Source organism: Zootoca vivipara, chromosome 11 (assembly GCF_965207765.1).
Source record: "Zootoca vivipara chromosome 11, rZooViv2.hap1.1, whole genome shotgun sequence".
Lineage (NCBI taxonomy): Eukaryota > Metazoa > Chordata > Lepidosauria > Squamata > Lacertidae > Zootoca > Zootoca vivipara.
Genome location: NC_142594.1, coordinates 39,581,627 through 39,608,708, shown reverse-complemented (window position 1 = coordinate 39,608,708; position 27,082 = coordinate 39,581,627). Strand labels below are relative to the sequence as shown.

Below are 27,082 nucleotides of genomic sequence, written 5' to 3'. Positions count from 1 at the left end.
ACCAAGCACCTGTGATAATATCTTGTAGGCAGAGAAACTGCCCAATAATCTTACAAAAACCTCTGGAAGAGCATAACATTGTGAATGGATTAATGGAATTTATTTACCCCCAAAATTAAACATATACAACCTTATACTACAAAATTAAAAAACTAATATTTATTTCATGATAGAATAACCTTTGGATGGTAATATGTTTTCCTCAAAAAGCATTTTATTTAAAAAAATCCAATTTAAATCAAAAAAATCGATTTAAATCAAAAAAATCCGATTTAAATCAAAAAAATCTGATTTTTTTGATTTTTTTTAAAAAATCATTGATTTTTATCCACCCTGCATTGGAGGACCCTTGTCTTTAAGGGATGTGTTCCACTACCAAGCTGCAGTCCTGTCCCCATCCTTAGTAGGACATTGACTAGGTGTGTTTCTATAACGTTCAACTTCAAAGGGCAACTGGATGCTGCAGAAGACAACAGTTGCAGGGAACAGGGGTGCCTTTCCAGACTCCTACACTTTGATGGCATGCTGCACCTGCTTAAATTTCCCCTTCTAACTTTGGGCCAGTGTTAGTTTTTTTTTGCTGCCTGAGGTGAAGAGATGAAGCTTCTACCATTTCTACCATTTCTATTCGTCTGTTTATTTGTCCCTTAACTGTGGTCCCCTTGTGGCTCATTCACCTGCCCCTGGTCAACTTCCTAGTCCTCAAGGTGTGTGCTCTTAAACAATATTATTATTAATCCAACAGGATGAACATATTGTTTATGAAATAAACAAATGGAAAGAATAAAACATGAAACATTTGCAATAATTTTGCCCGCAGTTGCATCGATAATATTTATGTCAATCCTATTTTTATCTTTGGCACTATATGGAGAGTTCAGAGAGAAAGAGAGTGGGGACAGGACATCTTATTAAATGAAAAGGTAGCATATACTGAGATAAATTCATTATGAGGACCATGTTTTTCCAGCGGTATCAGCTGGTGGAAATAAAGAATGTTACTGCACCTAGGTCCTGTTTCTGGCTTTCCACAGGCCAGTATGAGAACAGAGTGCTGGGCTAGGTGAGCCATTGTTCTGATCCAGCTCTTCTGTGCTTTTCTTCAGAGCAACTGGTGTATTGTGCACAGGTTTCCTCAAGCAGCCTCTGCCAATGCACTGCCCTAGAAATGTTTTGAACTATAACTTCCATTACCCCCAGCTAGATTTGAGTCAAAGGACAAGTGAACTGGAGCAATATTTGTTCATCCCTAAATTGTGGCCCATTGTGTGGGGAAGCTTTAGACAGAATGGGCAGGACTGGGGAACCTGCATAGCTGCTGTTGGACTCCCATCTCCTATCAGCCCCAGGCAGCATGGCCAAGATTGACGGCCGGGTGATAGAAGCTGGAGCACAGCAACATCCAGAGGGCCACAGGTCTCCCTTCCCCATCACTATTGCTTAGGAAAAGACAGTCCGCCTCTACTTCCATCTATTCTATAATTTCCCCAACTGAAGTAAAACACTTCCCTTCTAGTGATTTGTGCTGAAGTAAATTAAGGTGTTATAAGTGTGTAGAAGCGATCGTGTTAACCGCTGCCTGTTTTCTCGGGCTTTTATTTTACCTCATCAAAGTGATGGTTATCCCAAAGATAACTGGATCTTGACTAGTCTCACGAATGATCCCTGAGGGACTTTGCTGTCCATCCCAAGCTTCCTTTGCCGTGCGTATAATCTGGATGCTTCCAGAAGGAGGAGTCTTCTGCGCATGGCTCCCATTGAGCAGGCAGGAGTCATCACAGCAGGACTGTCTGGGTGGCCAATTATGACACCTGTGCACGTGAGCCTGGAGGGGGAGGACTGCTTTCAGTTTCCACACCCAGAAATCTAGGTGACCACCCTTTCTGTTTTTCATGGGACATTCCTTGTTCTTGAAGTCTGACTGAAGGAATCATTAGAAGTGCTTTCATGAAATAATCATGAAAGGCCTAAAGACTGTGGTAGACACTATTAACTTTATTACAGGGTTCCTAAACTGTGGTCTGCAGATCACCAGTGGTCCAGAGATGCTTTCTAAATCCCTTGTTGTCCAGGAAAACAGTCTCCCCTAGGCAATGAGGGTTCTGTGCCTGCTGAGCAACTCTAATGCCTCAGTCGCTTATAATTTGGCCCTCTTTGCGCTGGCAGGAAGGAAAGATCAGGAAGAAGGAAGATAAAACTGCAGTAAATTGTAAGGGAGATTCAGATGTCTAAATAGAAATTTGTTGTATGAAGTTATAGAGGCACCCCATTTACAGTCTCGCTTGCAATATACGGTTCTGATTGCTTCTGCAGAGCCTTTATGTTTTTATATATGTATTTATTTCCTCTTGATAGTGTTTGTATGGTTTTGTCATGGTCTTTGGCTAGTACAATAAAATATTATTCTTGCCACCCTTTTTGCCAGCGGTCCCACCAACAATACATGCAGCATGTTTAATTCAGCCAGTTTGAAAACCATTTCCGGAGTTAGCGTAATGAAGCATAATACAACTCGAACGATGCATTTTGCCTTAGGCACCTGTCTGGCCACTGTGGGAACAGAGCGCCAGATTAGATGGACCTTTGATCCAGCAGAGCTTTCGTTATGTTCTGAAAGCACATCAGCTGAAAACTATTTTGGCTCTTCCTTGTTGTCCCTGATGTTCCCTGATGAAAAGTGGCTGCACCACTTGTGGCCTCTTCTAACGAGTCAAGATAGAGAGGTTGCTAGATCTAATTTGTTGGCTGCTCAGCTAATTCTGACATTCTTCATCCACACCCATTTGCTGTCTTGGGTCAATTGCTGGCTGCAGTGTGTCTCTATGGAACAGGGAACCACACCCATCTGAGATAACACGGTTGCAGCCTTGATGATTAAGGAACCCATGATCACACCTGTGGGGTTACTGATTCTCGGCTCATTTCAATCTTTGATTCACATCTACAAACCAGTTAGAGGTTGGGATGGGAGTCGCAAAGAGTTTTGGCATTTCTTTGTCAAGATAAATGATACTATTTGAGGGCAGGGGGGTGGGTGGGATCTTTTTTAGACTGGGGGCCACATTCCCTCCTGGGCAACATGCCAGTGTTGGACAGAGCCAGAGACAAAAGTGGGCTGAGCAGAAATAAATAAATTTCACATTTGTTCAGAAGGCTGGTTTTTCACACACTCACACCTTATCTTCCATTCAGGCAAGCAAAAGGCATTGTAAGACCAAAGACACAGTCCACCCAGGCAGAACCATTTGAGGAATGGCATAAATGTAATATTTCTCTAAAACATATATCCTACATTACATTCCTTCTTCTCATTCCTTTGCTTATATTTCAAGTCCTGCCTGCGATTTCTATTTGACTGTAATATTTTCCTCAGATAATCCGGAAAGGGTCTCCATTCTTCTACAAGCATTTCTTTTTTGGGGCCTCTAATTTTTGCTGTCAGTTTCACCATCTGCGCATAGTCCATAGGCTGCAGTGTGGCAAGGGGAGAGGAGGAGACATGGCCTGGAGAGAGGGCCAAGGGAGTCCCTGAGGCCTGAGGTTCTTCACCCCTGTTGTAAACAGGCCATGAAATGCTGCACAGCCCATGTGCTCCCAAACCTTCCAGTGAAACACAATAATAATAATAATAATAATAATAATAATAATAATAATAATAATAATAATTTTTTATTTATACCCCACCCATCCAGCTGGGTTTCCCCAGCCACTCTGGGTGGCTTCCAACAGAGATTAAAATACATTAAAATATCACACATTAAAAACTTCCCTAAACAGGGCTGCCTTCAGATGTTTTCTAAATGCCAGGTAGTTGTTTATCTCTTTAACTGGGAGGGCGTTCCGCAGGGCGGGTGCCACTACCGAGAAGGCCCTCTGCCTGGTTCCCTGTAGCTTTGCTTCTCGCAGTGAGGGAACTGCCAGAAGGCCCCTCAGTGCTGGACCTCAGTGTCCGGGCAGAACGATGGAGGAGGAGACGCTCCTTCAGGTATACTGGGCTGAGGCCTGAAGGAGGCATGAGATATTCCATTTATTTATTTATTCCTTGTATTTGTAGTCTGCTTTTCTTTCAAATCTATCCCAGGGTGTTAAGGAAGTGCAATGAAGTGCAATTACACAACACCAACTATTCCACCCACCGCCACTTGTAACAGTTTGCAGGGTTACCCTAGAGCTGTTCCCTTTTGCAGGATTAGCCTTCAGCTCGGAGCTTGTCCTTATGATGGGTAATTCAACCCCACCCATAGAGTCCAGCCGCTGGTATTTAGGTAAGCAATCAAGTGACAGATGTGTCACCTGATTATCACATAGGAATTAAAACCAATGTCTCCCACACTTTTAACTGTATACAGTGTGTGTGTCTAATGCTGAAGTCTTAGGGACTACTTTACATGCATTGGCAAACCTGGGATAGCTCAGTGGGTAGAGCATGAGGCTCTTAATCTCAGGGTCGTGGGTTCGAGCCCCATGCTGGGCAAAAGATGCCTGCATTGCAGGGGGTTGGACTAGAGGACCCTTGTGGTCTCTTTCCAACTGTGATTCTATATGATGATGTGAGTCCATCTCAAAATTCCACCCTGAAGTGAAAAAACCTGAGAGATTCCAGACAAGGGTCACAGATGCTCTAGAACAGAGAACCACTAGTCTGATCTGGCCTGCCATGCCTTCTCTAATGCCCCCCCCCCAAGCCCCGCAGCCCAAATTTTCTGGTGGCAATTAAGTACGTAGAGCAAAAGAAACAGAGGTAGAGTTAATTTCATCCTCATCATGGTTTAAATCCTTCCATCACACCGAGATGCAAATTGCCCCCTCCCTGCTCATCTGTTTGGACGCATGAAGAAGCATAAGAAGCTGCCTTTTACCAAGCAAGACCATTGGTCTATCCAGCTCAGCATTGCTTGCACTGACTGGCAAAGACACTCTGGGATTTTTTTTGGGGGGGGAGAGAGACGGGGACTCTAGCCAACCCTACCTGAAGATGATGGGAATTGAACCAGAGACCTTCTGCATGCAAACCAAATACTCTACCACCTGAGAGCTATGGCCCTTCCCTGTACTTCACTGGTAGAACATGAGTGGGGAGCGGGCAAAAGGCTTGTGTGTGTTGCGTGTGGATGTTCTGTACATGGCATGTGGACGTATGGGAGGCCTTTGGCCACATCCACTGCCAGCTTGTGGACCCAGGAGAGCTGGTCAAGGGCGAGTGCAGCTCTCAGACCAATCAAGGGTCGCCGTCCTTATGTGGCAATGGTGCCAATGATAACAGTGCTTGTATACAGTACCTCTAAAAGGGTGCCAATTAGCTACAGCCACAAGGTTCGAGGTGCTGGTCCTGGTGAACCAGCTAGGGACTAGGAGACCCCAAGGATTGTCCCATCCCCTAGATTGCCAACCAGTCACTGGGCTCTGCAGGAGAGGGCATGTTGCAGACACCTTCCTACCAGGAAGCCTGCTCTGCATGATGTCATGATCAGGTCTTTAGTGTAGTAGCACCTCATGAGAAGACAAGACTCCCTGGAAAAGACCCTGTTGGGAAAGATGGAGGGCACAAGGAGAAGGGGAGACAGAGGACGAGATGGTTGGACAGTGTTCTCGAAGCTACGAACATGAGTTTGACCAAACTGTGGGAGGCAGTGGAAGACAGGAGTGCCTGGCGTGCTCTGGTCCATGGGGTCATGAAGAGTCGGAAACGACTAAACAACAACCTTCTCTTTGGAACTCTCCCTCCCATTGTATATCAGTTCCTTCTCTGCTGCCTCTTTAAGGAGCAGCTAAAGACCTTTCTCTTTTAACAAGCCTTCTTAAGTGATCTTTATCCTAGTTCAAGCATAGGCAAACTCCGGCCCTCCAGATGTTTGGGACTACAACTCCCATCATCCCTAGCTAACAGGACCAGTGGTCCGGGATGATGGGAATTGTAGTCCCAAACATCTGGAGGGCTGGAGTTTGCCTGTGCCTGTCCTAGGATATGAAAAGTTTTATGCGCTTGGCGACAAAATTTTAAAAAAATTAAAAGGGGGTGGAAAGAGGGCAGGTATCTGGGAGTTAAAACACCTGTTGTGTTTTAACTATACACAATTCTGGCTTTAGGTGCTATCCCTGGCTTAATGTACACACCATTTAAAAAATCTGTCTATGTATATTTTAAAGAATGTTTTATATTTGTAATTTTTAAAAACAGTTTTCATATATGTAACTGTTTTATATATGTTTTTATTTAGCTGCAATTCACTTTGGGGTTTCCCCATGGGAGTGATTCATAAATGAAAACTATTACTACCACTATGAATAATAATAATAATAGTAGTAGTAGTAGTAGTAGTAGTAATAGCTACTACAGCTTAACCATCTCCACCCTGCTCTCGAGATGAGCCAAGGGCCACATGGCTGGGTGCTAAGCTCTTTGATAGCTTTATTCCTCCTCCATGTGCTGGTGATAAAACTTTTCCATGGGCCTCGCCTCTGGAGTCACGGCACATGCTTGGGCTATGGAATCTCGTGTGGCACACCCTGAAAAATGCACCTTGGCAACTTGAGAAAGAGACGCCTCTTCATCCTGTGAGGTTGGCCCTGTTGGGAACCAAGGGTGTCATTAAAATTAATTGTGAGTTTCAGAATGCTAATAACCCCGGCAGGTTTTTTAAAATAGTGACACCTGAAGGTCCGGCTGCACATTACTGTAGGTGCTCAGAAGGACGTACTGCTCCTCGGCTACACTTGTCTATTCCTCACCCTGTATTCCTCCCATCGCTCCACACCTGATATACTTCCTTTGCCCGTTTCCTTTGCACGGATTTCTTCAGGGATTAGCAGGCTGAGAGAGGATCTCGGTGGAAGATGAATCACATGGACTCCATCTTCAAGAAGGTGAGCCCAGGAAAAGCAAGGCTGGAATGGATGAGAGATAAGAGAAACCCCTAACATGTTATCTGCCTGTTCACATGTCTCTGGTGTGGATTAAAGGGGAAAACAGAGAGACATGTATATATATATATATATTTAATCTTTTCCCCTTCGAATGGAAAAGTTCCCTTCCACCCCAGGCTCTTAAAATCTTGACCTGAAAAGATGACCTCGGTGGAGCTTCCACGCGAAAATAATCTGTGGAGAGTTTTTCGAAATAATTTGCGGAAGGTGAACTTTAGCTGGTGTTGGACTGAGGCTAAAGAGATTGGGTTCAAATCCAAGCGGCAATCTGGCACACACTCACTCGGGAGTAATTCCCAATAAACTCGGTGGGGCTTGCTTCTGAGCAAGACATGTATAGGATTGCAATGTTAAGTCACAAAGCCCACTGACAGGTGCAATCCTAAGCATGTCTACTCAGAAGTAGGGCCCCAAGAATTTCATTGGGAGAGACTGTGGCCCAAACGGTTTTAGACCAATCACTGTTCTCCAATCTGCCTCCCAGGATTGTTCTGGGCTTCTGGGTGAAAATGTGGGCTAAAAATGTTACATATGCTAGGCATTGTTGAAGTTGGAAGAGAGATAAAATAAATAAAGAGTGAAGTGATAACTTTGGAGAAGTTAATTTGGGTGAAGGCTTTAGAGGTGAAGGTAACTTTGGAGAAGGCTTAATTTGGGTGATCTTGCAGAATCTGGGTAGCGCCAATGGTTGTTTTCATGTTCATCTGAGGTTGGCTGGGGTGGCTATGGTGTGGGTGAACCCTTTTATAGTCTCGTATCCTGACTTCATGTTTTTAACACTCGCTGGGGTGTGTGTGTGTTTTATTGCTCTATTATTGCTCTGGTTGTAAATCACTTTGGGACTTTTTGTAGTGAGAAGCTATACCTGTATACAAATTTAATAAACTCAAACCTGCTTCAAAATGTGATAAGCCCTCTGTAATGCGTGGGGGGGGGCGGAGGAGGAACCCTGATACCGGTACTAGTTTTGCTACGTTTTGCCCCAAAGTCCTGCCTTGTTGACGCAGCTGCATACCCAGGGAAGCTGGGCCAGTAAAAGGCATGGTTTATCATTGATCTTCAATGGGTGTGTTTTGTGACCCACAACTGAACTGGTCTACTCTAGAGGCGACATACCGGCATACCTTTTTAAGAGAAGGAAAAGGATGGAGATTAGGAGAAAGGGGAGGTGAAGAGAAAACTCGGCCATGAAGCTCTGTCCATTCACGTCCTCTCATCCCAACCTAACTCACAGGGTTGTTGCAGGGATTAAATGAGGAGGTTATGCCACTTGGAGAAAAAGTATGCACTTTATATCTCAGTATCTCATTTTATGATTATGCCCTGACTGGGACAATAAAAGGGTACAGTATTACCATCACAGGAAACTGGAACTGCAACTGGAAAACACCAACAACCGTTTCTGTTATTTGCTCTCATTCAGACTTCACAAGTTTATCTAATTACAGGTAGGTAGCCGTGTTGGTCTGAGTCGAAGCAAAATAAAATTAAAAAATACCTTCAGTAGCACCTTAAAGACCAACTAAGTTTTTATTTTGGTATGCACGAAAGCTCATACCAAAATAAAAACTAAGCTTATCTAAAATATGGATGATGTTCTGTCAAGTGTTCCAAAGGACTATAGCATTATATAGGACTATATCTATATCATTTTGGTGGTAGCGCTGTTGTGGGGAATTGCCCCAGGGCTCACACATGGAGGGGGGGGGGGGTCAAAACAAAACTTACAATCAACATTAATACCGTAAGTAGGCATTAACCTATGGCAAAACCTAGTAAAGGCCCACAGGGAAGCGGGGGCAAAGGATATGTAATGGCCCATAGGGATGTAACTACAAATCGTATTTGTTAGAATAGTGAAATCTCTTTTAAACTGGCATGATACACCAGAGACTAAAATTTTGATACTTCCTGCCGAGTTGTATGGACAAATTAATGTTTTTGCTTAGTTTTACTTAAGACTCCCTATCTCTACAAGATGAAGGGGGGGATTGTTCCGTACTATTAATATGGAATTAATTTTTTTAAAAAAACTTTTTTTAAAAAAATCTGCTTTAAATGTGCAGATGGGGGCCTTGGAAACTTCCTCATCCTAATATGAGCCCCTATAATCCAACCTGGAGGGCACCAGGTTGGCAAAGGCTGCTCTACATTATCTATGTTATTTTACCCAGGTTCTGATTTGTCTTCCAACAGCAGAGAGGGGAGAGCTGTTAAGTGCTGGAAGCAGAGCCTTTATGGTGGCTGTGGAAATCCCCGAAATGAGAATTTCCTCTTCTTTAGACACCTGCAGAAATGCCTGCAAGGTGCGGCCTTCCCCTCTGGCTTTTGGAGAGGCAGTTTAAGTATAGCTAGAACCATTCAGACTGCCATTAATCCCTATCCCCCACTGCAAACAAGCCTAAAGCTGGGTAAATGAAATAAATATATGTTATTCCCCACTTAACTCTTTCCTGCTGTTTCCTGTCTGCCACACTTTTGTTTGTAAGGTCCTGGGGGCAGAGACCTGCCCTCTTATGCTTTGCAAAACGTCATGAATGTGCCAAAGTGTTGTAGGGATTGCATGTTGGACTAGAGCCCTGATGGAGACCAGGGTTCAAATCCCTCACTCAGCCATGAAGCCGGCCGGGTGGTTTTGGGCCAAATCATTCACCCAACTCTCAACCTGACCTACCTCCCAGGGTTGTTGTGAGGAAAGTAAAGCAAAGGGAAGAGAGACACCTTACACCCAGCTTGAGCTCCTGAAGAAATAACAACCACCATATTAGTTTAGCTTTGCTTTTATGATTTTGTTCCTTTTTTTAAAAAAAAAATCACTATTTTTGTTTGCCTCTTTTGAAGGAAAGGAGTGGAAAGCTATTGCACAAAAAATGTCAGGGCCTCCTCCCGCAGGAACCAAGGTTTGGTAGGCTTAAAAAAAAGGCTGTACTGTACTGTACTTCGAAAATTCCTGCAGCTCCCGCAAAAAAAAGAGGAATTTGGGAGGCCAGGCAGGTGTCTGAATTCCCTGGAGCAAATGCAGGAGTCAGTGTGGCGCAGTGGTTCGAGCGTCGGATTAGGACTTGGAAGCCCAGGGTTCAAATCCCCCCGCGACCTCCCTCACAGGGTTGTTGTGGGGATCAATTGAGGAGAGGGAGAGCCATGCGCGCCACTTTGGAGAAAAAGGCGGAGTGTGAATGCAACCAATAAATAAATAAAGAAGTAGATCACAAAAAGTTAAAGGATCCGATCCCGCGGCTGCAAAGCGCCAGCGTCGGCGCCAGCTCCCGCTTCTGTCGGGTATGGGGAACAAGCGAAATCGAAACCGGAGGTAGAAGCGGCAGCGGCCGGACAGTCTCTGCGCGTCGAGGAGCCGTGAGTCAGTCCGTCGGCCGCCCGGCTGGTCTCGGGATTGCAGGCGGAGCTCCGCCTCCTCCTCCGCCGGGATTTCCCCAGTCTCAGCTTGGACTGCGCCGCCAGTGGCTCCGGGTGCGAGTTCGGAGAGAGGTGGTTGCCCTGCCCGGCTCCGGCTGCTGCCTTCCTTGCTCCCGGGGCGCCAACTCCGCGGAGGCGCTGGAGGTGAAGCTGGCTGCGCGGGACGCGACGCCAGGAAGCGGGGCAGAGACCGACGCCCGCCCCGTCGGAGAGTCCCCTCGGAGAGCCGAGGGCGAAAAAGCAAGTAAGCATCGGGGCGACCCATCCGAAGAACGACGGCTGCTGCTCCCCACTTTTGCTGAAAGGTTTTTCCCCTCGCCCCGAATTTTCCATATTGAAATTAAATTAACCTGTTGCCCGCCCTGAGCTTCTGATATATGGCGAGATATATAGTGCTTTATAGACATCTCCCGTTCAGTTTTAATATGAAAAGGAACCTGCAGTTTAAACTTCCGCAGCAGCTGCGTGGTGATAGGAAGAAGGGGCACTTTCTCTTCCCTTTTTACAGCTGGGAAACTGAGGCTGAGAGTGACTTGTCCGCGGGGTATCATGTCGAATAGCATTGGGGTGATCCCTCTTCCTTAAGTCTTCATTAAGAGGGCGTCTTTGTTAAGGACTTGAACTTATAATGACAACATCCCATTCCCAAGTGCTGTGGTGCTTTAAAATCTTATACTGTATAGACTTGGGTTGCAATCCTGGACACACTTAACCTGGGAACAAGCCCTATTGAACTCAGTGGGGCTCACTTCTGTGTAAGGCTAATTCCTTTTACCCAGAGTGCCACAGCCCCATTCCAGCGACATTATTTTCAGATAATTTACCTTTGGAGATAATGAGGTTCCTGACCTTAAGTTAACCAGGCTGTAATTCTGTGCACCTTATATCTGGGTGTATTGAGCTCAGTGGGGCTTGCTTCTAAGCAGATGTGCATGGGGTTGCAGCTTCCAGTGGCTTTTAATTGGTAAATGTGAATCTGGATTCTGGAAACTGTCTTGGCCAGAAGGCAAACTTGCATTACAAATGCCTCTTCAGTCTTTTGCATTGACAGCCCATCAGATATTCACAGTGCTACTGGTAGTACAAGGGGATCTCAGCTGTGATTTCATTCATCCCTGCAGGAAATGAATGTGAGTGTGTTTGGGAAGTCCCCATTCAAAGCTCCCTTCTGGCAGTAAGCCTCTGGCAGGCAGCCTCAGACCCTCCCATCACAGCTATGGGAATAATAAGGCTGATCTGCCTTATAGCATTGTTGTAAGGAATGGTATGCATGAAGAGTTTTGGATACTCTTGTCTAGAGAAAGTACTGCTAAGTACTGTTAAATTTGTTTGGGGTCAGTGTTCAAAGCTTTTATACAAACCCTGCACAAATAGTCCCTAGTAAATCAGTATGTATGTACCTGTAAAATGGAGTGTGTTTGTCTATATAAAATAGTTTTTTTTAAAAAAAGAGATCAGTTATTGCATTTTTAAATGCAAAAAAAAGGTATTTGGCAGCTGAATGAGTCTCCATCCCATTGCAAAAAAAGGGAAACACTTTCAATATATCTGAGGCTAGTGAACATAGAAAGTATTTGTGATTTTAAAAGTAGCAGCTGCTCAGGTTGTGTTATTGAGATAGGTCTTTATCCATGCAGGTTATTGTGTCAGGACATTTTCCTGCAGCTCCTGTACCCAAATCCCTTTGTCTTAACGCCTTGGCTTAAACCATTGAAACTTATCTTAGAAGTGCAATGCCTTGGGTGTTATTCAGTGCTAGTCCTACTCAGAGTAGATCCACTGAAAGGATGAAGCCTAAGTTAGCAATTACGGTGCTGGAGGAAACTCTTGAGAGTCCCATGGACTGCAAGAAGATCAAACCTATCCATTCTGAAGGAAATCAGCCCTGAGTGCTCACTGGAAGGACAGATCCTGAAGCTGAGGCTCCAAAACTTTGGCCACCTCATGAGAAGAGAAGACTCCCTGGAAAAGACCCTGATGTTGGGAAAGATGGAGGGCACAAGGGGACGACAGAGGACGAGATGGTTGGACAGTGTTCTCTAAGCTACGAACATGAGTTTGACCAAACTGCGGGAGGCAGTGGAAGACAGGAGTGCCTGGCGTGCTCTGGTGGTCCATGGGGTCACGAAGAGTCGGACTAAACGACTTAAAGATGACGACAACAAGAACAAGTTAGCAATGTCCATAGATGTCAGTGGGTCAACCCAGAGTAGGAGTAGTGTTTCCCAATTGCCCATTGCTACATCAAACATGCCAGTGGATCATTATACTGTCAGTTTGGTACCATTTGCTGAACGGTTGGAGCCAGGTTAAATGAGTTTAACTTGAAATCAGTGGGATACATTAGTTATGGCTTAACTTAGCTCCCACTGAAATCAACAGGCCTCAAAGTACATGCAGCTAACTTAAGTCTTGATCCGACCCTATGAGCTTGGTGATGATGCCATTGACATATGCTAATATTGTAAGCAAAAAGGAACGTTTTCCTGCCCTGAGGAGGCTGCGGTATTTCAATAGTGGGAGAGATGACAGGTGAGAACTAAAGGGTTAAGCTAGAGGTTTTGTGGGAAAGGAAGGAAGGCCTGGAGGAAGAAAGAGAATGTTTGGAATAAAACTCCCATCAGCCCCTGCAAACATGGTCAACCATTGTCAGGAATTTTGGGAGCTGTGTTTCATAACAGTGTGGTATAGCGGTTAGTGTGCTGGACCTTTGGCCAGTCACTGCCTCTCAGCCTAACTTACCTCAGAGGGCTGTTGTGAAGATAAAATAGAGAGCAGGAAAAACCATTTATACCACCATGAGCTCCTTTGGAGGTGGGATATAAACGTGACGATTATAATAACAACAGTAACATATTCTGGCCATTCCTGACTTTGGTGTTTTGAAAGAAGATGCCAATATTGGGTTAAATTCAAACATGCTTATACTTAGAGAAGACCCCTTGAAGTCAGTGGGGTTTCAGTTAGCCATCACTAAAACCAACCCGTTGTTTGTATGTTAACACTTTGGATGGAGAATAGCAAGCAAAAGAAATGCGATTCGCGCTTGTTGTTGAGCACGAAAAAAAGTAGTATGCAGAAGTTGCCATAGTTCCTTTTTCTACTTTTCATTGTTACTGGCTGGGCTCTCCCGGCGTGCGAGATGTTGCATCATCTCAAGCGAAGGGGCAGCCGTGAGCAGAAGCAGTGGTTCTCCTGAGTGAACACGAAAGTGAAAGGGAGCCTTCTTGATTTCATTGGGTCACCCTGAGGAAATTTCACCCGGGATTTCTCTACTCCCTCTCAATGGCGTCTAGGCTTGGTGCCTCTGCCCTTTGAGGAGAGCTCAGTGATAGGACACACGCTTTGTGTGCAGAAGGTCCCTGGGATCTCCGCTTAAAAGGAGCTCGGAGCTGGGAAAGAGGCCCCTGTCAGGAGGAGCCAAAGCGAAGTTCACCCTTCAGATGTTGCTGGACTACAACTCCCATCATCCCTGAGCATTGGGACTGATAGTTCTTGTAGTCCATCAATACTATATTGGCTCTCCAAGTTTGGGGGTTTTGAGAGCTGCGAGGGGCAGTGCTAGGCAAGGTGGGCCAACATCTTCCGCCTTCATTCACATGCTCAGCTTGGAAACATGATTGGCATCCCCTGAAAGCCACTGCCTTTGCCTTTGGGGTGGAGAGGGTGAAAATATGCTGCCAACCGCAGTTCCCAATGTCATGTCTGTCTGGATGCTCCCGACCTGACTCACCTGCAGTCTGTTTTGTTTACCTGATAGCAGCACGTTGCATGAATCAGATTTGTGGAGAGAAATGTAGTAAGCGGGGGAAAGGGAACAGGCCCGCCTCAAAACTAGGTCATGTTGCTGCCCAATGGGGACACAGGCAAGTGTCCTTGTCCCAGATAAAGGAATGCTTGCTTACGCCTCCTCTTAATAGCTTTGCTGGTCAGCTCTTAATAGCTTTGCTGGTCAGCTACTCCGAGGCAGAGTTATCTGGAATGCCACCTTAGTGGAACCTGCAACGTTTCCAACCCATCAGGTGGGGAGCAATCCCAGTGTAGCACTTGGGCAAGGTCTTCTTAGCCAATCCCAACAAGTGGCTTCCCCAAGCTAGTGTCCTTCCAGGGGACTTAGCACTTTGTCTGTACTTTGTTGTGCAAGAGGCCCAAAGGGTCAGCTGTGCTGCAGGTTGCCTGGAATAATCTCTCCGGCCTCCTCCCTATGTCCTGGCAAAGCTCCTTTCCTGGAAAATGTGCCACGCGCATACTCAGAAAGGTTGCCTTGTGAATTTCTTTAGTGGTGTTGCTTCAGAATCTGTGTGGGACCATCATCACTGCTAGGAATGGGAAACAACAGCCACAGGCCTTTCCCCACCGAGAAAATTTAAAATGCAGTCCTGATACAGCCTAGATAGAAAGCAAAAGTGACTTGAAAGGGTATGTACACTGGAAGGTGGGAGAATCAGGAGCTCCCCAGATGTTGCTAGACTTCAATTCCCATCATCCCTGACCATTTGCTGTGCTAGCCGGGGCTGATGGGAGTTGGAGTCCAGCAACACCTGGATGGTCACGGGTTCCCTACCCTTGTGCGACTTTGTTGCCTTAAACTGCTTTACCTAGTCATTCCCTTTCCTCTGGGAATTCTGGGAGTTGTAGTTTTGTGCATTCAGGTAGGTAGCCGTGTTGGTCTGACGCAGTCGAAATTAAAAATTAAAAAATAGTTCAGTAGCACCTTAGAGACCAACTAAATTTGATCTAGGTATAAGATTTCATGTGCATCTGAAGAAGTGTGCATGCACATGAAAGCTTATACCTAGAACAAACTTAGTTGGTCTCTGAGGTGCTACTGGACTATTTTTTAATTTTTTATTACTTTGGTGCAGTGAGGCTAAGTAGCTCAGGAACCACAGGCGTGTATGTGTGTGTTCAAAGAGTCCATTAATTATCACCCTATGAAGATAAAGGGAAACGGTGTTTGGGATATTTAGGGGTTCTTTCTTGAAGACAGGGTGGAGTATCTAATTCACTCAAAGGTGATGGCTGTTTTAGGTCACCTTTTGATGAGAGGGGCGTGGTCCACCATGCCAGGTTTCACTGCCTGTGTCACCACAGGTTGTTGATCTGAAATTGCCGAATCTGCAATGCAGAGTATTCCAGATCTTCCAGAGCTGGTTTAATGCGTGAATAGAACAAAGGGGCAAATTCATGCAACTTTCGTATCCACTGTTATATGATTCATTGTATTGTTGTTTTAGGCAATCCAGGCATAATAGTATATGCCAATAAAATTTTTGGCAAGCCCCAAAACTCACGTTTCCCAGAGTTGTGTGGGCATGTGATTCTGATAAAGGTCGAACTCTTCTTGTGATGTTGTTCTACCTGAACACTGTGCTCTGCATAATCGGCTGGGGGTTTTTTTTGGGGGGGAATCATTTGGGTGGCTCCATCCTAAGTACTGTTTGCAGTGCTAGAACCTTCTCTATGGATGGAGATGTGTAGGGAACCTTTATGCCAGGCATCCCCAAACTTTGGCCCTCCAGATGTTTTGGACTACAATTCCCATCATCCCTGACCACTGGTCCTCTTAGCTAGGGATCATGGGAGTTGTAGGCCAAAACATCTGGAGGGCCGCAGTTTGGGGATGCCTGCTTTATGCTAACACTGATTGTGGGAACCTGTGTCAGGAGCGTATGTTAGTCAAGCGCTTGAGTTGCTGTTTTGCACTGCTGAAGATCAGGGGTATGCAGTGTGGTGCCCTCCAGATATTGTGGACTACAGTTCCCATCATTGCTGATGGTTGGCTACATTTGTTGGGGCCGATGGAAGTTGTAGTCCAATTGCCGCACAAAGTCTGCAGCAATTGTAGATCTCTTGGCTATAAGGAAGAGTGTCAAATGGTCAGATGTATCATTTTGTGAGAGTTTCTTTCGGAATTGAGGGATTTCTGAGCTTTTTCTGCTTGTTAGGAATACATATTTTTTTTCTTTTTCAGAGGACAGGGCATATATGCCCTAAATACTATAGTGCTGAAGGTTTTGTATTAAAAAGGCCAACTTGATGAATGCACTTGAAGTCAGCTAGGGCGTCAAATGCGGGGCAGGTAAAAACCTGGCTCTGCTGAAAGGGGGTTTGCAAGCCCCACCAACCTGGTGACCAGCAAAGTGTTGCCTAAGAGATACCGCTTTGAAAGAAAGTCAGCTGACTGTCGGGTCTTCAGAAGCCCCTTTCAGCGCCCTGCTTTGCACAGTGCTTTGGAAGGGCAAAAAAGGACAGCTGATGTCATTGTGATGTCAGGTGATTGGCAGGTGGGTGGCTGCTGGTTCACCTGTTAAACCTTGACGGGTGGGGGAGATAACAATCTGGCCTGCTGGCCAGATGCTTTTCCCCTCCCATGCTGCGCTAGAGATTTAGTCTGCCAGTGTGAAACTTCGCTCCCAGGACCAGTGATCCAAAGTGAAAAACCCCGGGCTTCCCATCCTTGGAATAGTGGGTGGAAGCAACTGCTGGGGACAGGGGTAAAGGGAGGCATCTATTTACTGAATTGGAAAGCATTGCTGTGGAAGAATCCCCTGTGCAGGAGCTCAATCTGCTTTCCTATACCATCATGGAAACAATTATATCCTTTTAAAAGAACATCGATAAGCCTCACAGTACAGCCATTTGAGTGTAGGCAGCAGGAAACTTAGGAGATGTTGGCCCTGGCAATCTAAAAAGAGCAACAACATTAAGATAAGATAGGGGCACTTCTGGCTGTTTCTGGTAAAAAGATGAAACTATCCTATCTCCTGGTCTGTTTCAAAATAATATAAGATGGAACAAATCACACTTTTCAGCTAGTGAGTGGCTCTCCCATTCCCCATTTCATATTATGTTCAGTCCTTCCTCTTCTCCTTTCCTTTAATTTCATACTGGAGGATTGCAATCCTCAGATGGCCCTGATCCTTTTTTCAAAGGTGCTGCAAGGTCCGCAGCCACCTGACCTGGTCCTTTGACATAGATCCCAATGGGTTTGTTTTCCACGTACCTTGTTTGAAAACATTTGCCAGAAGGCTTCTACAGCTATGTTCTGAGAAGGATGAAGATAAGGATCTTGGCCAAGGAAGATAACTAGGCTGCAGCAGATCAGGTGTCACCTGTCCAACCTTGGGAGGAGTTAATTGATCTCTCTCTCTCTCTCTCTTCTCTCTGTGTCACTGTCCGGTTCTTCCTTCTTGTCATATGTAGACACTAGCGGCTTGTGTTCAGCAAGCCGGGTGAGTCAAGAGGCACTTGTCTTCATTTAGAAGAAAGGTAGGCATATTTCTTGCATTGTATTTGATGGGTAGAAAGGGTGAAATTTAGATCGCTTTCAAAGAATGGTCCATCTCCAGTCTTGTCTGAAAGTCTGAGGTGGTCCGATCATCTTAAAAGCATGAGAAAATATAGCAAACCTACTGGGTCAGGCCAGTGGCCCGTTAAGTCCAGCTGCATCCTGTTCTCACAATTGCTACTAGGTGGTCAGAGAAAGCAAGGCTTCTGAATACCATTTGCTGGAAACCACAGGAGGGGAGAGGGCTTTGATGTTTGAGTCCTGCTTGAGAGTTTCCACAGGTATCTGGTTGGTCACGGCGAGAACAGGATTCTGGACTAGATGGGCGATTGGCCTGATCCAGCAGACTCATCTTACATTCTTATGTTCATGGCTAATCAGAAGCCTGTGGGAAGCCTGCAAGCTGGACATGGGTGCAACTGTACTCTGCTAACCTGTGATCTGCAGCAGCTGGTATTCAGAGCCACAGTGCATCTTACATGGGAGGTAGAACATAGTCATTGGGCAATATATTGATATATGGTCCAAAACCGGTTTGAAGTCCATATCGTGATAACAGTTTCATCGTTTTTGACTTGGCAATATATTGCAAATTATGATGTGTGTTAGGACTGTGCCATCTATCGTCCAAAACCGATAGAAAGTCCATATCATGATATTGGTTTCATAATTTTTGGCTGGGCAGTGTATTGCAATCATGACGTGTGTGTGTGTGTGTCTGTGTGTGTGTGTGTGTTATGCAAAAATCACAATGTGGGACAAATCGTGAAGCCCGACAGTGTCTCTACATAGCTCCATCCTTATGGTGATATATCAGTATATCACGATGTTTGGCTGGTGCTATACTGCAGCAAAGTTGCAAATCAGATATCACTCAGCCCTCATTGTGGCTAGTAGCTGTTAACAACCTATTCTTCCACAAAACTTAGCATGTGTCATCTTTCAGACAGGAAACCCCCTCTTTTTTTTCTCAGGACTTCTCTGTTTCTTCCTATGAGTTCAGGGCCAAATCATCTCATGAGAATGAGGCTCTTCTCCAGTGGTGTGTGCTGTTCCTTAGAAGTTCTGTGTTGCCTAAACAAAAATAAAGGGGATACGTTCCTCTTTGCCTCTGTGCAAAAGGTGCTAAAACGTAGTCTGGCTTGACTTGTGCTTTTTAATAAAAACACCGGAGGATAAATATGCTTCCGAAGCCAAAAAATTGCTCAAGTCCCAGTTTCCTTCTTACCAATGTCTATGGCGATATGTTATGTGTTGGGGAATTTCCAGTCACCTGATGGTCTAAAATAATGCAATCCTTGTTTTTCCAGGTTTTTAAGGAGTGTGTTGTGAATAGGAAGGTTCCTTCTGATTGTGGACTGGAAAGTGCTTTTAGTTGGCATGTCAGTTTTGGATTCCTGTAAGTTCCCCTCCCCAATCCTCTTACTGAAACTTATGTCAAGAATCACGTAGAAAACAAAACAGCAACAAGCTGGAAGCAAAACAATGGGAGGGGTGCCATTTCAACTGATCACTGTATAGTTGCAGAATGTTTTTGGTAGCTTCCTGTAATGTGGAGTCTTGCAGGGTTCCCACCCACCCCCTTTTTAAATGTTGCACCACATATTGCTGGAATGCAAAAAATTTAGAAAGACAAATTGCATAATGATTATCCTGTTCCAGCCATTGCAGCACATTCTTTGATTGTCCTGGTGGGGAACATGACTTTGGTCACAGCTAGGGACACAATCCAGAGCGAGCTCCAGCCTGGGTTTCCTTGCAATGCATAGGAAGGATTGTGATACCTCTCAGATTCCAAATGGTAGCACTTCTGCTGATGGGATATTGCATGATCTCAGCCCGAAGCAGAATCTCTCGCTCTCTTGTTTTCTTTTAAACTGGGAAATCGTTATGCTTCCACCAGATATCACGGACATAGCTAATATGGCTGTGGTGCTTGGATTGCAGCACCTGGAATGTGATGGCATGGGCACTCATTGGCTAGTTCCTGTGACGTGATGAACCACACCTGCCACACAGCCTGTGTAATTCTTATGCATTGCCTTCATCAATTTCTTTGCTGGATGAGTGCTCCTCTCACCAAATGCATTTTAAAAAAGCAGAAAGGGGGAAAGGGGTGGGGATGGGATGGGATCTAGGCAGGTTTCAACCAATGAGTGAAGGAGGTGGCATGGGGCTGCCCCAGCCTGCAGCATTTCCCTGGTAGATTTCTCCCCCGCCCCCTCTGCTGCTAAACTTGAGCAGCCACTGTCACAGGCAGCCCACACACTCCTCTCCAGTACATATACTGGTGGCCAAAGTCACCTTTTCGAGGCGGTGCAGGGGTGGGGAAAAGGGCAGGGCAGTTTCCTCCAGCAGGCGGCTGCAGCAGAAGGTATGACTTCTCTTGCAGAAGGAGGAGGAGGGCAGCTGAAGGGAAAGCCCCACAGCAGGGGCCATCCGTGCTGTCCTGAATTACACCAGAGATAGGGAACTCTCTTGACCATTGGCCAGACTTCCTGAGGCTGATGGGAGTTGGAAGTCCAGCAACCTCTGGCAGCCTACAGGCTCCCCAGCCTTGAAGCACACAGTGATATCCCTCCTCCCCTGTACTTGTAAGCTTGGTTAGCAAAGTGTGCACCTCAACTCCACTGACCCAAGCACATTGCAGTCCCTGCTGCAGGCTTGGATCCTTGGCTCCCTTCCAATCTGTTGTGTCGGAGAGCACGGCCTTCCCATCACATTAGTCCAAAAGGGCCCTGTGGCCTTCAGATGTTGTTGGAGTCGAAACCCCAACAGCATAGCCAGTGGTCAGGGATGATGGGCAATGGTCAGGCAATCTGGAGGGCCACAGATTCCCCATCCTTGCAGCAGTATTGGAATAGCTGTCAGTTAAATCCCCCTTTGAACATCCTCTGAAAAAGACCATGTTAAGTCCTATTGATTTCAGCAGCAGCTTGATACAAAGTTAACATGCAAGTCCGGTGGGACTTAAAAACGTGCAACCTTGGCCCATTGTAAGAATCCCTTATGGCCACCTGCCAGCTTCCCCAGTTGCTTTAAATGGGGCTTGCAACCTGATTCTATACACGTTTCTTTGAAAGTAGGCCTTGCTGAGTTCAATGAACTTGCTTCCTAGTAAGGTCACAGCCGCTCCATACATTCTAAGCACGTATAAAACATGTGGCTTTCCGCAGAGAATCCTGGGAGCGGTAACTTGTCAAGGCCATTGGGTGCTGTAGCTCTATGAGGAATAAACTACAGTTCCCATAATTCATTGGGAGAAACCATGTGCTTTAAATCTGTGTGACATGTGCAGCATGGATGTGACCTAAGTATATATAGGATCCCGGCCTTATGCCTGTTTAACTACGCAAGGTTGTGGCCTAAAGTATGCAGGCTCCATAGGCTTCTTTCCCCCCCTTCAGTGTTAAGATATGCGTGTTCTAACAGCAGATGCCCAATAACTTCCTAAGTTGAAATCATTTTGCTTTTGTCTTTAGCTAACTGTGAAATCTTATTCTGCTCTGTGTGGTTTGCCATTTGCAGGTAGAATAAGGGGAAGAGGGAAAACCGTGATGGAGTATATGAGCACCGACAGTGACCATAAGCAGGAGATTGATTTATTGCTAACAGACTTAAATATGTCTGAAGTGATCGACATCATGGAGGACCTTTACCCAAATGGAGACCTTGCCGTTTACGATGACAGCCTCCTTGCCCTGTGTCCGGAGACAAACAAGAATGAGGAGCGTGCTGAATCCTTGCTGTTCAGCGGAAGGGAAGTTTCGGCGTTGTCGTCCGTCAAGTACGGGACCGTGGAAGACTTGCTGGCTTTTGCAAACCAAGTATCCAACACTGCCAAGCAGTTTTGCCGGCCCAGGAGACAAGAGTCTGGAATCATATTAAATATGGTATGTTCTTTTCTTTGAAAGGCCAATCTGCCGTTGTGAACGCACTTGGCCTGCACTTGATTCAGAGGCAGTAAGCCTCTTGTTAGCAGTTGCTGGGAATCACAAATGGGGAGGATGCTGTTGCTTATGGGAAGCCCCAAAGAAGGAAACGAGTGTGTCTGGTTGGCCACTGTGGGGACAGGATGCTGGACTAGCTGGGCCTGATCCAGCAGGCTCCTCTCATCCTCCAGTTGCTGTTGAAGGCCGTGGGACTTGCTGGTAAAAAATGGGCTTAAAGTTAGGGTCTCCAAGATAGACTCCGGCTTGTGGATTGGATGACCTAGATGCACAAAATGCAACACGCAGAGACTAAAATCACAGGAAGCTCCTTGATACAGAGTCAGATCATTTGTTCATCTAGCAGCAGGTTTCAGACAGGACTCAGGGCTTTTGTCTGCAAAGCATGTACAGAAGCTACAGCTCTTCCCCAAACTTTGTCAGTTACTGGATTCTTTTGAGGAAATGGACCACACGGTTTTGATTTTTTACATGTGCAAGCTGCGTACAAACTTACAGCCCTACCTGGGGATAGAGCCCATGCACCAAGTGTGTGGTAGGGAGAACAGGTGCGATCGCACTCCCCTCCATGAGATGGACTGGATTGGGGGGACAAATATCCCCCGATCTGTTTTATGCTTCAAGCTGCAATAGAAATTGACAATATTTTCCAATTGTATACCTGTATCTTAATCCTGTAACAGAGAGGAAGTCTTATAAAACAACTGAAAGAACATTGCTCTGAGCTTGGGCAGTCAGATAGAACTGGATGGGTCTTCCCAACTGTTTTGGATTTCTTTTATTGCCTTCCTTACACCCATTCATGGAGGTGTGGCTTTATGTCAACAGCTCTGACACTCGTGAACCAAGCCTGCCCACCCAAGGGGGTGGGAGGGTATCCTGATGCAATGACAGTATCATGGCTCTTGAAGTTGCATAGTGTGGAGGGGCTGGGAGACATAAATGCTGTGCAGAAGGCAGCTGCTGCAGCAGAGCTAAGGTGCTAAGGCCCCTGTGTTAGATCCTGCAAGCAGCTTGGCTTTAAAATGCATATTGCGGTTTGAATATGATGTGATCAATTGATTAATTAATCTTGGTTGCCTGGATTAATCTTGGTTGCCTGGATAGAGGATGGTGATATTTGCATGTGTGCAGAAGCTAGCCCAAGGCAAATGGGTAAATTTTTAGTTGTTGTTGTTGTTGTTGTTGTTGTTGTTGTTGTTGTTATTATTTATTTCTACCCTGCCCATCTGGCTGGGTTTCCATAGCCACTCTGGGTGGCTTTCAACAGAACATAAAAAAAAAGAATAAATCATCAAACATTAAAAACTTCCCTAAACAGGACTGCCTTCAGATGTCTTCTAAAAGTCGGATAATTGTTTATTTCCTTGACATCTAGTGGGAGGGCATCCCACAGGGCAGGCGCCACTACCGAGAAGGCCCTCTGCCTGGTTCCCTGTAACCTCACTTCTCGCAGTGAGGGAACCACCAGAAGGCCCTCGCCGCTGGACCTCAGTGTCCAGGCAGAACAATGGGGGTGGAGACGCTCCTTCGGGTATATCCCTTGCTTTGCCCACTTTGGCCTCTTGGCTCTGCCCCCCCCCCAGGCCCCCAAGAAAGGAATGTGGCCTCAGGCTCAAAAAGCGTCCCCACCTCTGATCTAAAAAAAACAGCTGACTAAACATCGCAGCCCTACTTTTAATTGTGAGTAGCTCAAACTCTCGCCTTTCGCTGTTTGAGAACCTTGCAAACGTAGCGCTTTTGCCAGCTAGCTGTGCTTGTGGTTTCAAAGTACCATTCAAACCCGCATGATGTCATGAGGCTTCATATCTCTCTGCTTATCTTCTTGAATATTTCGGGAAAGTGCTTCTTTCCCCCTCCCCTGTACCTGCCTTTGAGGGTAGGAAGTGTCAAAAACTGTTTGCTTACCTTCTCTAACCAAACCCACAGCTTTGTGGAGCAAGAGGAGGGCAGGTTCCAGGAACGAACAAACAAACCAGCAGATGGACTCATTACGCAAATCCCTCAGCCAGGTTGTTGTTGCCAGACAATAAGGTGCAGCTGAGTCTTTATGGGAGGCCAATCGCTCACTGGAATTATAAATATTTCCAGAGCGAACTGAATACTTCACATGCTGTTCCCATTTGATTGGTCCACATAAAGGCTGCTCCTTCCTTTATGCCACAAGGCTTCTTTGTACTGCGAAGAAGAAATCAGGCAAAGTTAGGTTCCCAGAATGTGAAGGCTGATCACTCGAGGGGGGTGGACTAGATGACCCTTGGGGATCCCTTCCAACTCTTCTATAATTCTATGCTTGGCACACAGAAGGTCCCAGGTTCAACGCCAGGCAACTTCCATTTAAAAGATCTTGTGAAGTGTTGTGTGTGCAGGGACAGTGAGACTGGAGAACCATGGCAAGAACAGATGGCATTGGACAAGGTGGGATCAGTCAATCTGATTCTGGGAGGGTAATACATATCTCCAAAAACCAGACCTATCTTTCTTTGGTGAGTTTCTCATGAAAAAAAATTAGCCTCCTTTAATTTCCCCTCATCTTACTATTTTTTCTGTAGATCAGTCCGAAAAATGGACGCTATCAAATTGACTCCGATGTGCTCCTGTTTCCATGGAAGCTAACCTATAGAAATATCGGGACTGACTTCATTCCACGGGGAGCTTTCGGGAAAGTCTACTTGGCACAAGATACAGAAACCAAAAAGCGCATGGCTTGCAAACTGGTATGTTCCTAGGGTTCCCTTTCCGAGGGTCTGTTATGTGTTGGGTCCGTACCGCTGTTAGATGGACATTCTGCCGTTCAGTTAATGTAATGATAAGCAGGGGAAGAGGGGTATTGTTACTTTTATGATGGAGGAAATATCTGTCCAGATGTAGTGGGCTGTAGCCTGTGCTGATTCTGTACCCACTGAAATGAATGTGGCTAACTTGGGGCCTATTTATTTCAGTGGGTCTTCTCTGAGTAGATAGCACCCAATATCTCCAGGGTGCACCGTGGTGCACTCTGAGATGTGAATGGAGCTCAATGCAAGCAAGGTCTTTGCCCTGTTGTCTTACACTTTGGGATATGTGCATTAATTGGTGACAAATGGTGAAGATAATTATAGTGGCGCCCTTCCCATCAGATGTCAAGGAAATAAACAACTATCAGACTTTTAGATGACACCTGAAGACAGCCCTTTTAAGGGAAGTTTTCAATGTTTGATCTTTTGTTGTTGTTTAGTTGTTTAGTCGTGTCCGACTCTTCGTGACCCCATGGACCATAGCACGCCAGGCACTCCTGTCTTCCACTGCCTCCCGCAGTTTGGTCAAACTCATGTTCGTAGCTTCAAGAACACTGTCCAACCATCTCATCCTCTGTCGTCCTCTTCTCCTAGTGCCCTCCATCTTTCCCAACATCAAGGTCTTTTCCAAGGATTCTTCTCTTCTCATGAGGTGGCCAAAGTATTGGAGCCTCAGCTTCACGATCTGTCCTTCCAGTGAGCACTCAGGGCTGATTTCCTTAAGAATGGATAGGTTTGATCTTCTTGCAGTCCATGGGACTCTCAAGAGTCTCCTCCAGCACCTTTTATTGTGCTTTTAATGTTCTGTTGAAAGCCGCCCAGAGTGGCTGGGGAAACCCACTCAGATGGGTGGGATATTATTATTATTATTATTATTATTATTATTATTATTATTATTATTATTATTAAATTTCCAAAGCAAGTCCCATTCTGGCTCTAGGGTGTGGGTGCTGGACATTAGGGGTGCTCAACATACCTCATCCACACAGCGGCAAAGTAACCCTCTTTCTAACCTTGACAACTCCCTTGCCCTTCCTCAAGTAGTTCACTGTTTCCTGAGCCTTTTGTATTCCTTACCACCTTCCTTCCCTTTGTAATAGTAAGCTCAGGGCATAGAGACAATGATCTCCAGAGCATTATGTGGGAACTTCACATCCCTGGTGTGGGATCAGAGTAAGTGCTTTGTGTCAGCTCATGAACCGTGGATCTTTGCTCTGCCTGCTTTACTTACTCTTGCGTTCATTTTGGCCCCCTAGGTCCCAGTGGAACAGTTCAAGCCATCGGACGTTGAGATCCAGGCCTGCTTCCGCCATGAGAATATTGCTGAACTTTATGGAGCCATCTTGTGGGACGAGACAATCCACCTCTTCATGGAGGCAGGAGAAGGAGGCTCTGTCCTGGAGAAGGTGGAAAGCTGTGGGCCTCTAAGAGAATTCGAGATCATTTGGGTGACGAAGCATATCCTCAAGGGACTTGAGTTTCTTCACTCGAAGAGAGTTATACACCAAGATATAAAACGTAGGTTATAATTCACTTTTGAACAGCTACACCTTCTCCTTACACCAGTCGCACTGTGTAGTGTTCGAAACCTTCAATTTAGAACAGGCATAGGCAAACTCCGGCCCTCCAGATGTTTGGGACTACAATTTCCATCATCCCTAGCTAACAGGACCAGTGGCCAGGGATGATGGGAGTTGTAGTCCCAAAACATCTGGAGGGCTGAGTTTGCCTATCCCTGATTTGGAAGTGGTGGCCCTCAGAATGTGGTTGGGCTCCAGCTCCCATCAGCCTCTGCAAATTTGGCCAGTGGTCAAGAACGATGGGAGTTGTAGTCCAGCAACCCCTGAACGAGCACAGGATTATACTGGTAGCTTGTCCTTATGTGCAACACCCATGATTTATAAATGGGGCTCAAGATAATCCTGGAAGTTCCTTGGAAGACCTATCTGGAGGTTGCCAGTGAGATTTGTATGCTTATCTTAAGTAAACGTTTATGCCTATGATTTCTGTTCATTCGGATCTGGGAGAGTCCTTTGACAGAATGTTAGAAATATAAAGAAATAAAAGCCGCAGCTGTAAAAAGCACGCCAAAGCCAAACAAGCATAAGGATGACTTTCTACAGTCTGTTCACAAGCCTTCTAAAATAACCACCATAAATGAAGCCCAGGGATCCTTCCGAGGAAGGCAGGTTTTACATCTGTTACTAAGTAGAATAATAAATAGTCTTCCAATGAACCTCAGTAAGAAGGATATACAGAACGAGGCAGATGGTCAGTAATGGCATTTTAGGAGCAATTTCCCCTGTGTAAACAGAATATCTAGAACAGGGGTCCCCAGACTTACCGTGCGGCGGGCCGGAGGGTAGGGGAGTGCGCGCGCAGCGGGCCGGAGGGCGGGGGAGTGCGCGCCCGTGCGCATGCGCACACGCACACGGGCGGGGAAAAAAATCGCCGAAAGTCGCTTGTGCGCATGCGTATGGGCCTCCCCTGACCCGGAAGTGCACCAGAAATGACCTCTTCCGGGTCGGGAGAGGCCCATACGCATGCGCACAAAGGATTTTCGGCGATTTTTTGCCGATTTTTTAGATCGTCGCTGCGCCGCGCGCCGTGAGAGCGGGCGGCGGGGGTCGTCGCGGGCCGGATTGGAAGGCCGATTGGGCCGCATCCGGCCCGGGGGCCGTAGTTTGGGGACCCCCTGATCTAGAATATGCCTCCGAGGTCACCCA

At 46.0% G+C, this 27,082-nt stretch overlaps 1 protein-coding gene across 8 annotated transcripts in view; it reads left to right on the top strand.

Annotated features, from left to right (window-relative positions):
- Positions 1–6,726: 6,726 nt before the first annotated feature.
- Positions 6,727–27,082, top strand: part of MAP3K8 (mitogen-activated protein kinase kinase kinase 8) — a 35,274-nt gene continuing 14,918 nt past the window's right edge. For 2 of the 8 annotated variants that reach the window (XM_088653419.1, XM_035129627.3), the window contains exons 1-5: positions 10,379–10,582; positions 18,940–19,028; positions 21,158–21,522; positions 24,132–24,296; positions 25,613–25,874. In XM_088653419.1, the coding sequence (XP_088509545.1) occupies positions 19,010–19,028; positions 21,158–21,522; positions 24,132–24,296; positions 25,613–25,874 (811 nt within the window). In that variant the 5' untranslated portion in view covers positions 10,379–10,582; positions 18,940–19,009. Of the gene's footprint in view, positions 6,865–10,216; positions 10,583–17,528; positions 17,611–18,939; positions 19,029–21,157; positions 21,523–23,687; positions 23,998–24,131; positions 24,297–25,612; positions 25,875–27,082 lie in introns of those variants that run through there. The other 6 variants (XM_035129628.3, XM_035129629.3, XM_035129630.3 and 3 more) reach the window with 6 other exon arrangements.